This window comes from Mustelus asterias, chromosome 6 (assembly GCF_964213995.1).
Source record: "Mustelus asterias chromosome 6, sMusAst1.hap1.1, whole genome shotgun sequence".
Taxonomy (NCBI): domain Eukaryota; kingdom Metazoa; phylum Chordata; class Chondrichthyes; order Carcharhiniformes; family Triakidae; genus Mustelus; species Mustelus asterias.
Genome location: NC_135806.1, coordinates 62,013,191 through 62,026,042, shown reverse-complemented (window position 1 = coordinate 62,026,042; position 12,852 = coordinate 62,013,191). Strand labels below are relative to the sequence as shown.

The window sequence follows — 12,852 nt, the reverse complement described above, 5'->3', positions numbered from 1 at the left end:
CACGGCTTTGTCAAGGGGAGGTCATGTCTGACAAATCTATTAGAGTTCTTTGAGGAGGGAACAAGGAAATTAGATAAAGGAGAACCAGTGGACGTGATTTATTTAGATTTCCAGAAGGCCTTTGACAAGGTGCCACATAGGAGACTGTTAAATAAGTTAAGAGCCCCTGGTGTTAAGGGTAAGATCCTGGCATGGATCGAGGATTGGCTGACTGGCAGAAGGCAGAGAGTGGGGATAAAGTGGTCTTTCTCAGGATGGCAGCCGGTCCTCAGCGTCGATGCTGGGACCACAACTTTTCACAATATGCATTAACGACTTGGAGCAAGGAACTGAAGGCACTGTTGCTAAGTTTGCAGATGATACAAAGATATGTAGAGGGACAGGTAGTATGAGGAAGCGGGGGGCTGCAGAAGGACTTGGACAGGTTAGGAGAGTGGGCAAAGAAGTGGCAGATGGAATACAATGTAGAAAAGTGAGAGGTTATGGACTTTGGAAGGAGGAATGGAGGCATAGACTATTTTCTAAATGGGAAAATGCTTAGGAAATCAGAAACACAAAGGGACTTGGGAGTCATTGTTCAAGATTGTCTTAAGGTTAACGTGCAGGTTCAGAATGGCAGTTAGGAAGGCAAATGCAATGTTAGCATTCATGTCGAGAGGACTAGAATACAAGAGCAGGGATGTATTTCCGAGGCTGTATAAGGCTTTGGTCAGCCCCATTTGGAGTATTGTGAGCAGTTTTGGGCCCCATATCTAAGGAAGGATGTGCTGGCCTTGGAAAGGGTCCAGAGGAGGTTCACAAGAGTGATCCCTGGAATGAAGAGCTTGTCGTATGAGGAACAGCTGAGGACTCTGGGTCTGTACTCGTTGGAGTTTAGAAGGATGAGGGGGGGATCTTATTGAAACTTATAGGATACTGCGTGGCTTGGATAGGGCAGACGTGGAGAGGATGTTTCCACTCATAAGAGGGCACAACCTCAGGCTAAAGGGACGATCCTTTAAAACAGAGATGAGGAGGAATTTCTTCAGCCAGAGAGTGGTGAATCTGTGGAACTATTTGCCACAGAAGGCTGTGGAGGCCAGGTCATTGAGTGTCTTTAAGACAGAGATAGATAGGTTCTTGATTAATAAGGGGACCAGGGGTTATGGGGAAAAGGCAGGAGAATGGGGATGAGAAAAAAATCAGCCATGATTGAATGGCGGAGCAGCCTCGATGGGCCGAGTGGCCTAATTCTGCTCCTATGTCTTATGGTCTTATAGTTACAACGTGAATGCACCAGAATTGAGGTCTGTGCCGCTGAATTTGCATGTGACCTAATCATCTCAGCTGGGGTGAACAAAGAAGTGGCTAGCTGCTCCAACTTTAAGGCAAATTGTTTTCTTAATTTGATTGCGATGCGTCTATTTAATTGCAAATGATATTGGGAATCAGTGAAGCCAGGTCTAAAACAGAATATGACAGGTCTGGTAAACATTTAAAATAATGGGGGTGATTCTCCCATCCCGACTCGCAACTTTTCTGGCGGGTCGGAGTGGGAGATGCGCGTCGCCGGCCTTGTTCCAAGATTTGCGCATGCGCTGGGAACGCATGCACATCTCCCAGAGCCGGAGAACAGTCGGAGACCAGACCACGCTGAAAACCGGTGGGAAGACAGATAAGTCGTTTGAATCTTTTTGTAGTATTTTTAAAATGTATTTTAAATGTAACTATCGGGAACTTTCCGGCCCCGATTGAATTTCCCACCCCGCCAGGAGTACTTCATTCCGTCGAGGTTGAGAGTAGCTCCCCACATTCGGGGAACTAGCGGGAGACCCTGCCGGAATGAAGGGGGGGGCAATCGGGGTCCCCCAGGAGGTTGGGCAGTGGGGAGGTGGTGCCCCCTGGGCATGGGGGCACCCTGGCAGTGCTAATCTGTGCCCCCGGCACTGCCAAAGGCCAAGGGGCAAAGTGCCCATGCCCAGGGGGCACCTTGGCACTGCCCATTGGGCATTGGATGGTGCCAAGGGGGTGGGGCCTATTGTGGGCAGGGCCTAGGGGAAATCGGTGGGGTGGGCGGTCCTGCTGCCACTGCATGGCAACCGGTCTGGGATGGATGGAAGGCAGCGATTGGGGCGGGCTGGGGGGGGCTAGTGGTCTGCCGGGGGGTGGGGGGGGGGGGAAATCTGACCCCGGGGAGGGATCAGTTGGGGGGGGGGGATCTGCTGGGGTGAGGGGGGTGGGGGGATTGCCACTGCTTGGGGGGGGGGGGGGCGCTGTGCATCTGGGATGGGGGGTCAGGACTGGCTGACGGGGAGGTTGTGGGGGCTGCGATCGGGCCGTGGAAGGGGCTGGAGGGGCAGCATCGGGAGGGTCCCGGGCTGGCTAGTGATCCAACTGGCCAGCAAATGGGGAGACTGACAGATCAGGGCCACTGCGCATGCGCAGTGTTCCAGAACTGTCAGACTCCGGTGTGAATAGGCCCCGCCCCCTGGGTTTTTAATGAGATTCACAATTGCGACCTCTGCAGTGCACAGAGTGCAGAGATTTGAGTGAGAAGTTGAACTGACAAACAGTCGTGATTTAGAAGAGTTCTCCCGCCAATTCAGCGCTTTTGGGAGAATCTCCCCCAATGATTCTATTAAATGATACTGAAGAAATAAATAACATGCATTGAATACAAATGAATTGGAGACCTTTTCTGATTAAATACAAGGATGCTAGCAGTCTGATTTTATCACAAAGGATGGGTTGCCTCAAATCTCTGACATTGTCTGGGGGAGTAAGTGAGAAGTGGCTTCCTGGGGTTCCAACACTCAGATCCATTTTTGATCAACTGAGGAGCATCAAAGTGCATTTTAACCAATAATTCTTCCATAGTGTAAAGAGGATTTGAATTTAGCCAAACAAACTGAAAGGGATACACCAGAAAAATCCTGCTTTTATATGAAACTCGTTTAAGGTACATGACTTGATTTCCTGATGCTTGTTTGTTTTAAAATGGTTTTCAGTGACAGGGTTACTGTTAATTGGTGTTTAATGTTTCAATTATTAGGTGACGTAAAGGAAGTGGCTTTCATTCATTCAAACCAACATGTGATTGGATCCAGCAAGGCTGAAAATAAAATGAGTCGTACTGCAATTCGCGATGTATTTGAGCTGAAACAATATTCCCAGATTCCTGCAAATGTAGCAATGCACACTAGTCAGGTAAAATGGCGAATGAACAGTGTCATTTTATGTATATTAATTGCTCTACACCATTTAATAATTTTATTCATGAGTTTATAGAATCTCATTAATAAAGGTGGTTATCTGGTTCTCAATGACTGTATGAAGTTAATACTGGTTGTGAGATGACCTGACTAGATTTTTATGGACTTGGCATTTTCTGTTGGCCTGGATTTTGTAGTCGGCAGTGAAGCAAAGGCATTCACCACTAACCTTGAAGACAGTCTCACTGAGAGATCTAGAACCTCTCTCTCTCTCTCTCTTGCCATGCTGTGAATCATTGCATTCTTTAATCGGGATTCCCAGCGGGGAGTTGCAGTGATGTTATCAAGCTTTCCAAACTGTAAATCACATTTTAAAAATTCTCACAGCCAACCAGGAAACAAAAGGCACTGAAATTAAATCCTGTTCTAAAAATAACATGCACAGCAAAATAAAGATGGGCGTGCACATGCAGTCACAGAAGAAGCTGAAATGTCACGAGAAAGCTTTAAAAAATGGAAAAAGTTGATTAACAATTCCTGTAATGAATTGTAATTTGAAGTTCAAAAGCATAATAAAACCGAACCTTACTACTCTAAGGAGTCTAATGATCTAATCCAGTCTAATCATCACGCCTGGACCCATTCTAGTTCAGTCTAGAAGTATGACTGGAGGGTTTCCAAAAGCAGGGTTGCTCTAATGTTGTCCTACCTGTCCATTTTAAATTTTTTTTAAACTGAGGAATTGTGTAAAGATTTATGTGATTTAAACAAGATATTTGAAAAGCTTTCGAAGCACCAAAGGTAGGTTGGTAACAGCATGCTGAGGTCTCTTTTTGAATACAGCTACATTTTTGTTAGGCATGGTTATGAAAGGTTACAGAAGAACATAAGAACATAAGAAATAGGAGCAGGAGTAGGCCATCTAGCCCCACGAGCCTGCCCCGCCATTCAATAAGATCATGGCTGATCTGAAGTGGATCAGTTCCACTTACCCGCCTGATCCCTATAACCCCTAATTCCCTTACCGATCAGGAATCCATCTATCCGTGATTTAAACATATTCAACGAGGTAGCCTCCACCACTTCAGTGGGCAGAGAATTCCAGAGATTCACCACCCTCTGAGAGAAGAAGTTCCTCCTCAACTCTGTCCTAAACTGACCCCCCTTTATTTTGAGGCTGTGCCCTCTAGTTCTAGTCTAGTCTAGAAGTTAAGAAACAGACCCAGCATAATCTATTTGAATAGTGGAACAGGCTGAATTGCCTAGTCCTGTACCTCTGTTCTTAGGAACATTTATTTTCCTGTTTAGTGAGGTGTTTTTGTAGGCAAGTAGCACCTCTGTTGTAACTGAATTGCTTTGTGCAAAATAAATAAATTATTTAGAGAAAAAAGAAAGTGAATTATAAAGATTGCAGTTCTACTCAAGATTATTTCCTATGGCTAGAAATGCTGTAAAAAGGAGAGAGGCTTCTCGTTAACAAGGATGGAGGGTTACCCACTCCTGCCACCTCCGGCTAGCACTGATATTGTAGCATGAATTTGGTATGTAGCATAGATCATGTCAGAGACCGGGAAACTATGGGCTGGAATTCCTATTTGGAGGTGGTAATCGATAGTTGAGAGATTCCTGGCACCACCATTTCAAGGCAGGGAGTCAGGGGCAAGTCTGAGACAGAGGCAGGCCAATACCAAGGCAGCCAAGTTAAAAAACCCACCTCCGTTCACTGATATATTGGCCCAGTTCTCAAGATGAGTGTGAGGCCCCCTAGCCCTCTATGCGCTACAACCCTCATCCCTATGCCCCGGCAATGTACTCGCCCAGTATCCATCGTAAATAGAACTCATGTGCTCTGTAATAATGTTGGGAATAATTTGAGAAGCTCATAGATTTGTTAAAATAAACAAACACTACTTGAATTCCATTTCAATAAACGTAATCCTCTGAACAGCTCATAAATCTGTCAAAATAATCAAGCTCACATCCCCCACTGTATGAAAGGTATGACAGCTTTATCAACAACCCATGCTGAACCAAATCCATTAGTGGGTTTAGAAGTCAGACAAACATGCATGCTGAGAATCTACTGAACAACTGTGTCAACAGACCCTCCTGAGCTGAATCCATTAAAGTATTTTGTAGACAGGTAGAAGCTCAGCCATCTGTCAAAGCTTTGAAACAGCCAAACAGATTGCTGAGTTGAACTTCAAGGAAAACAACAAAATGTTTGGGCACATTTCACACCATCAGATCTGGATTTCATGAGTGTACAATGCAGTATAGCTTTTAGTCCAGTGGCTAATGTACTCTAATGCAGCTGAAGACTTTTTCCACTTCTACAATGTTATTCATTGCCTTCACACCTTGTCAGATGTCAGAAGTGACGACCTGGCAAACACATTATTTAATGGCCATTTATATTTTCAAAACAAAACCCTATCATCAGTCACTGTATTAAAGCATATATAAATTATGATACAGCATTTATTATGCCATATGAAGTTGACAACAGATTTTGACTTTACCTTTTGTTCAGTTCCCAACTCCATACCATGGTTCACAACACCTCTGCGCTGGTATGAGTCAAGTCATCTTCCATAACTGGCCTGGCTCCCATGGAAATTGCAGAAAGTCTGAAATGCCCATTTCTTCAATGTTGCTGGCCACGTGTGGGCTCCTGACCTGCCCCTTATCCCGCGCTGCTAAAAATTGCCGAATGTAGATGGGAATCTTGGAACCATGTCCCTCCCACCATTTCTAAAGCCCAATGCACTTTGGCACCTGATAAGATGGAAAAATCCGACCCTAGATCTGCTTTTATTATAGGTCAACATAAGCTTTGCAGATTTAAACAAAATGTGGCCTAATCTGATAAATATTTTTACAGCCCATTGTGTTCACAGCAGGGGTTGATGAGGAAAATCAGGAGAAGACTTGCAACAAACCTAGATTAGCAGTAAACCCTTGAATCATGTTACTTGTTGTTGAGGTGTCGTGTGACAGAAAGTCATTGTCTATGGCAAACTTCTAGTCTGTAGACAGCAGATATCCTTAAGCACCTCCACACAACTGTGCTGAGAGCATAAGTTTTGTTTGGGCATGTTTCAAATTTTATTTTTTTGAAATGTAGATTGCCAGAGTGTATCTTCCAAAAAAGTTTCAAAAAGAACTTTTTAAGATTTCTTCATCCTGTGTGACCCTGTTTTTTGATAAGTGTTTCATTTTTTTTTTCAAATTGTCAGGATTGGCGATTTGTCAATGAAAACGACTCTGGGGAGTCACTCAGCCAGATGTCAGTACTTCGTTTTTAAGCATTGGTCTCAGTAGCATCTTTTTGATCAAACTCTTAAAACATTTCACTCTTATTCAACAATTAGAAAGCTCATTTAGGTGCTGAGTGTCTAGACACCCATTTTATGTCTGTTACGAATGGAAGTAGTTCCATCTTCCCATATGCATCAACTCTCAGGAGTTCATTTTATTTCACCAGATCATGTTAATAAAATGAGTAAACAAACACCAGTTAAAAATTGGCACACACAATATCAGATTTTATATTGTATTACCAATTGTAACAAATTTCAGAACACATGCTTAGTAGATGTATTCAATATAGCCCACAAACTTCCTCCTCTAATGTGGGGTCGATTGTTAAGCTTTACGCTAAGTTAACACATTTGATGCAGTTGTATATGCTACAAGTTGGGCTGCTTTTGTTTTAACCTCATTTTAATTCTGATCGTGGCAGATTGATTTTCCAAAGATAGGCAAGTCTGGTGGAAGGTTAATGAGGGCAGAGCGGTAGATGTAGTCGATATGGGCTTCTGTAAGGCCTTTGATAAAGTTCCACATGGTCGGCTGCTCTGGGAGGTTAGATCAAGTGGAATCCAAGGAGAGCTGGCAAATTGGATATACAATTGGCTTGATGGTAGAAATTTTTACCTGCATGAAACAAAAGTAAATAGTTAAGGCACCAGAAAAGGCCTTTGTATGGATCCCAGCAGGGTTCCATATTTACATTAATCCCAACCAGTGCAAGTCTCCTGAAACACCAGGACCAAATGTATTTATGTTTCTGCCCCTTGTTACAATGAAGGAGTTCTTGGTTTGGTTAATAATGTTGCCTGAACCATGTTTGTTTCTGAACCTTTTTTATTCCTTCTCCTAATGGTTTACTGTAATGAAGCATTGTTAACGTTTTCAAAACTAAAGGAAGATTTTAGCCTCCTAGTAAAAGAAAGGCCTTCTATTTCTAAAAAGCAGCAAACAAACAAATGCAGACTGATAGCTGCAGCGATGTGGTAGAGTTGATCCAGTCTTCCTGTCCTTCCAACTCATGGTATTCCAGATTGTATAGGTGGAAAGAACACATTGCACACACAAAGCACAAACTCAGCAATATGGTTCACTTCCCATCAACTGGTAATTGTGCCAATATCAATATCCGTAACTAGTCTTTCACTGACAGAATCCATCTCCTGCCAGCAGCACGGATTGGAACAGTCAGTGATTGAGAACATGCACGAGGACCACTTTCTGATATTGCTGCTAATTCACTTGCAGTTAGCCCTGATATAATTAGTTATGTCAACATCACTTTCTGGATTGAAGGAAGATTTATAATGGCTATTAGCAAATAGGGTAATCCTCAGATGAACGTACCATTTCCAATCGTGAAAATATTTGACTCCATGATCTCCAAAGGAAAAGAAGAACTTGCATTTCTGTCGTGCATTTCACAAACTCGGGGCATTCCAAAGCACTTTACAACCAATGACATGCTTTTTGCAATTGTAATCACTGTTATAACGTAGGAGTCTCTGCAGCTGATATGCACACAGCAAGATCCCACAAACAGAAATGTAATAAATACAAGATCATTTGTTTTAGAGATGTTCGTTGAGGATTAATATTAGTTTGGCCACTGGAGAAACCTGCTGTCCTCCAAACAATGCCACTAAATCATTTATATCCACCTAAAAGAGCAGGTCTCATTTAGCGAGCTGTTTACTGTTGAGTTGTATTGAAGGGCTAGTATAATGTGGTGGCTCACATTTTTAAAATGGCTGTACAAGCCAAAGATTGGAGAACTTGTCAGCATGTGTACAAATAACCAGGTTAAAAGCCTCATGTGACAAAGTGAGTGTTCCAAGATAGTAAGAATGAAGGTACATTAGTCAAGACATCAAGTCTATCACCTTGTATGGCTAATCATTGAATTGTTCAGTAATTCAATCAAAAATAATTGTCAGAAACTCCTTAACGAGAGTACATATTTTATACAAGTGTAACTAAATTATGTAAAATGCAGTCTTTAAGTAAAATGTATCTGAGGATTTATTTGCACTCAATATACAGATCATTACAGCAAACTAAATGAGTTAAATTTTATTTCAGATGTTGCATTTTGCCTCACTTAGGAATTCTAAACAATGTTAGGCAAATGAGAAGAGATTTGGGAAGTCTGTTTAGATCACTTACTTTTTTATCTAGAGTTGGGAGCATGTTGAATCCTGTGTATGATTTAAGATTTTATTCTTGAAAGTATTTGACCAATGTTTTTATTTTAGAAACTTCAGGAAACTGCTAAAGTGCTTGGTTTCCCTCAAAAATCCACTCAGCAACACCAAACGAATGAAAGTCAAAAGTTACCTCCCCTTTCATTTGTGCATCCTGTCACACAGACAGAGAAGAAGATGCACCAAGCAGGTGGCATTACCTTCCTGATGGGACAGACACCCAAAGGAATCTGTAGGTGAGTGAACATGAAGACGCAGGTCAGAGGTCAAAAGGGCTCTACTTCCTCTTTGTTAAGGCAGCTGTGCTCATTATTTCTCTGGCTACATAATACTTTCACCTGAAGGTGACACTTCTGGGGCTTCTCTATCTTTTGTATGTACAAGAGTCCAGAAAGAAATGGGACACTCTGGTAATGTGAATATGTGAGCTCAAACTATTCGTACTTAAGTGTACCAAATTAATGTATTTGCCAAATGAAGGGAGAGCGATATAATGTACAGGAAATGCTTAACCTATTCTTCTGCTCACCGTTTTGTCTCCATTCGGATTGGCAATGCCTTTTTTCACAATAGCAGAGATGGCATAGTAAAGGGGCCATCAAAAGTAGTTACACCTGCAGAACGAGGCAAGGAATATGGAGACTGAATAGCAAGTGGTTCGTTTTGAGAAATAGGCCAGTACTTTCCCAGAAGCCATTGTGTTTCCTCTCATTTCTGATTACATTGTTGCACCATGTTCTCTGAAAATCTTAACTTTTGTAAGGAACTTTGTACAGGATTTAGGGCCCTCTCTCTAGATTACTGATTCAAGAAATCTTGTTTTGACAGCCATCACCATAATACAATAATTGAGCAATAATGAATGCGTTAAGGCATGAATTGATTATATGGTAAATGACAATTGAGCCTTTCTTTGTAATCATGGGTGAGCTGAAAGGCCACATATGTGTCCTGGTCAGTTTTTTGTTTATGTTCAGCTGTTCAGTGGTGCTGTGCTGAATAATGCACGCAGCCCACACAGGTTCTGAAGGCATGGATGCAGATCCAGCAGCCTCTACTCGAGACCCGTGGTGCAGCTGTGCAAGCATTCCCTGGCAAATACGTTTTTTTTTGCTCACTGTCACAGAGAGAGCTTGCAAATAGGATTAGCCATAGATCGGAAAATAATACCAACACATTAAACTGGTAGCAAGTGACAGGGAACCTTTCTATTGCTGTGTTTCTGTTACTAATCCAAGAGGTGATAGAGGAATTTTTAAACTTCCTGCACCATTGCTAATTGCAATAAAAAGCACTGGATCCCATGTCTGAGTGACAGCTGAGCCAGCTGGAGAGAGGAGAGAGACAAGGAAAAAAGGAGGTATCAATAAAAGGTCAGCATTTTGTTGTCACTTTATACTAACTGGTAATAGGACTTCCTGCATCCTGGTAAGACAACATAATCTTGCTTCGAAGCACCTTCTAGTCTGCACCACTGTGAAACAATAGTTTATATCAGCGGGAGAACAGAAAATACAGCACAGAGGAAGGCCATTCAGTCCATCTGGTCTGTTTCAGTATTTATGCCGCACACGAGCCTCCTGCCACTTTGCTTCATCTGACTCTCTCATCATAACCTTGTATATCTTTCTCCCTTATGTAATAATCTGAAATATTCAGGGTCGCGCCTAAACCCTGAATCTTGACCTAGTCATGATCTTTCTTGCATTCTGTATATTCAATGTACAGAAACATGGCTGGTTGAATGTAAATTATAAGATTGAAATTTACTAAGAAAGCATTTGAATGGGATTATAAACCACAAGATTCAAGCTTGAATGGCTTCTGATTTGTTCCTTAGACAACTTTTAGAGTACAGCTTTCTTCTTCAGCTCTTGCCATATATTATTTCCTTATAACATGAATGGGTTACAACCTGTATGATAAACACTTAGACGTTGCTTTGAAAGGAAGATTAAACTGAGAGAGGCCATTATCATCTCATAATGATATTCAGCCCAAATATTGTCAAATTATTGAGAAGGAACAAATAGAAGTTATTTTACATTTGGAAAGCAAAGTGACAGAAGTATTAGGAACATATATTGTATCAGTACACCAGGTGAATGGATGACACTAATGTGGGGATTGAAGAGTATCAATTAATTTCAGTTACCTTCAGCTTCTCCAATACAATATATTCTCCCCCTCCCTGATCCCCATGCCTACAACAACAAAAAACTTTGGGAAATAATTCATCGGGTAGGATTAACCTTTGTCTCAATCAGTTATGAATACCCTATAGGCGATCCAACATATCAGGTTAAGAAGGCATTTAAGGAATATTCAGCCAGTACCCTGCATAGTTTGTTCAGCAAGCCCTTTCAATAATTGAAAAAGGGCCAATGTGTTTTTTAATTTCCAGATTCCAACACAAATGGGTCAATCGCTTGTTAGTTTGCACCAGGAAAGCTCTCACTAATACACGACCTGTACAACTAAGAAAATATCTTTGCAACAACACCCACAAAATGAAAAGAATGGAGTTGATGGAGGCACTTGATGATTTAAGCCATAGGCTGACATAGTACTGTTGAATCTTACCAACGAGCAGTATCAAGCATTTGGTGGAGAGGAAGGGAATGGGAGATATGGAGGGAAAGAGGGCAGAAGATAGGAGAAGTGATTTGGCCGTATTACCTCCCAAGAGATTTTGAAGAGATGTTTTCACTATAACTTTAAATATTGAATTGTTTACTTAATAGTTCTATGTTAAGAAAAAGCTATTGCCTTTCTGTTGCAGAAAACAACTCTCTGAAATGGCTGAGTATTTCAATATGGCCTCAGTGGAAGATTTGGCAGAGCATGTTTTAAACAGCAGCTCACAGCACCGGATGACAATGCTGAGGGAGTTTTACACATCCCGGTATCCCGAACTGAGAGGCATCATGCCAGCCCAGCCCCCAAAATCCGCCTTTGAGGATGATGCTACAGTGGAAAGTTCAAGAGTCTTTACAACCACAAACCATAAGTCAAGACTGCCTCAAATTAAAACTAATAAAATGCTAACAGACAAATCTCTTTCTAGTCATTTTGCTGAAGATGTTGGCGGTAGCATCAGCGTGGATTTTTCAAGTTCTTCAACTACTCCACTCTCAAAAGGTAAACGAAACAGGAGCGAGACAAGTTCCAGAGGGGTTGTGAAATGTCAACAGCACCATGAGGAGACAGGGCCACTCGCTGGAGGATCAACAGACAACTCAGATACAAAGCAAGAATTAATACAGTCAAAAACTGGTTCAATCACAGAGCTGCTTGGTGACACCTCAATACTGGATGCATTGTTTGAGAGAAAGAAAATCCAAAGTGCACAGCCAGTAAAGACTTCAGGGCATGTTCCAAAAGGAAAACGCAAACCAAAAGATTTTTGGGATTTTCTCAATCAAAGTAACAATGAGTATGTCAGTACACTAACAGATTTATCTGTGATAGAGCGTTTATGTAAGCATACACCTTTGAAATCAAAGAAAAGAGGAGAAAAATCAGACAACACCCTTTGGAAAAAGAATGAGAACTTTTTATGGAAAAAAGGTGATCCAAAGAATGACTCTGGTGCCTCAACCTCAGGCACGTTTTTAGCAAGTTAACCATGGAAATGGAACTCTCTGAAGTGCTCGATGGAGAAGAGTGACAGAAAGCTACAAATGAATAATAATTTAACTGAGATATAATAATTATAAAAATGGAAAATTCTTGTATAGGAATTTGTTTCTGCTTGTTTTCAAAACTTAAGATATTTGAAATTCAAATGATGGCAGTAATGGGTTATGGTCAGGAGACCCAGTAACACTGGTGCACCCCGATCATTTGGGACAATTTTGCAATTGATACCTTGTTTTACATCAGTTAACGTATTGCTCTCAGTGTCTGAACATGTTTCTCTTCTGGATTTTAAGTACGCATAGCCTTAATTTTATACAGAAAGGATCATGGCCTGAAATTTTTGGATGGCGGGATCTCACGTTTTCCCCTGTACCCCATGAGATCTCACTTTTCTGACCAGTCTATCATTTGGGACCTTGTCAAATGCCTTACTAAAATCCATGTAGACAACGTCCACTGCACTACCCTCATCTATCCTCCTTGTTACTTCCTCAAAAACTTCT

At 41.7% G+C, this 12,852-nt stretch overlaps 1 protein-coding gene across 5 annotated transcripts in view; it reads left to right on the top strand.

The window, feature by feature from the left end:
* The window catches only part of ercc6l2 (excision repair cross-complementation group 6-like 2), a 91,698-nt gene extending 79,225 nt beyond the window's left edge, over positions 1-12,473 (top strand). For 4 of the 5 annotated variants that reach the window (XM_078214404.1, XM_078214408.1, XM_078214405.1 and 1 more), the window contains exons 18-20: positions 3,032-3,186; positions 8,759-8,943; positions 11,490-12,473. In XM_078214404.1, the coding sequence (XP_078070530.1) occupies positions 3,032-3,186; positions 8,759-8,943; positions 11,490-12,333 (1,184 nt within the window). In that variant the 3' untranslated portion in view covers positions 12,334-12,473. The remainder of the gene's footprint in view (positions 1-3,031; positions 3,187-8,758; positions 8,944-11,489) is intronic. The other variant, XM_078214407.1, reaches the window with a different exon arrangement.
* The last annotated feature ends 379 nt before the right edge of the window (positions 12,474-12,852 follow it).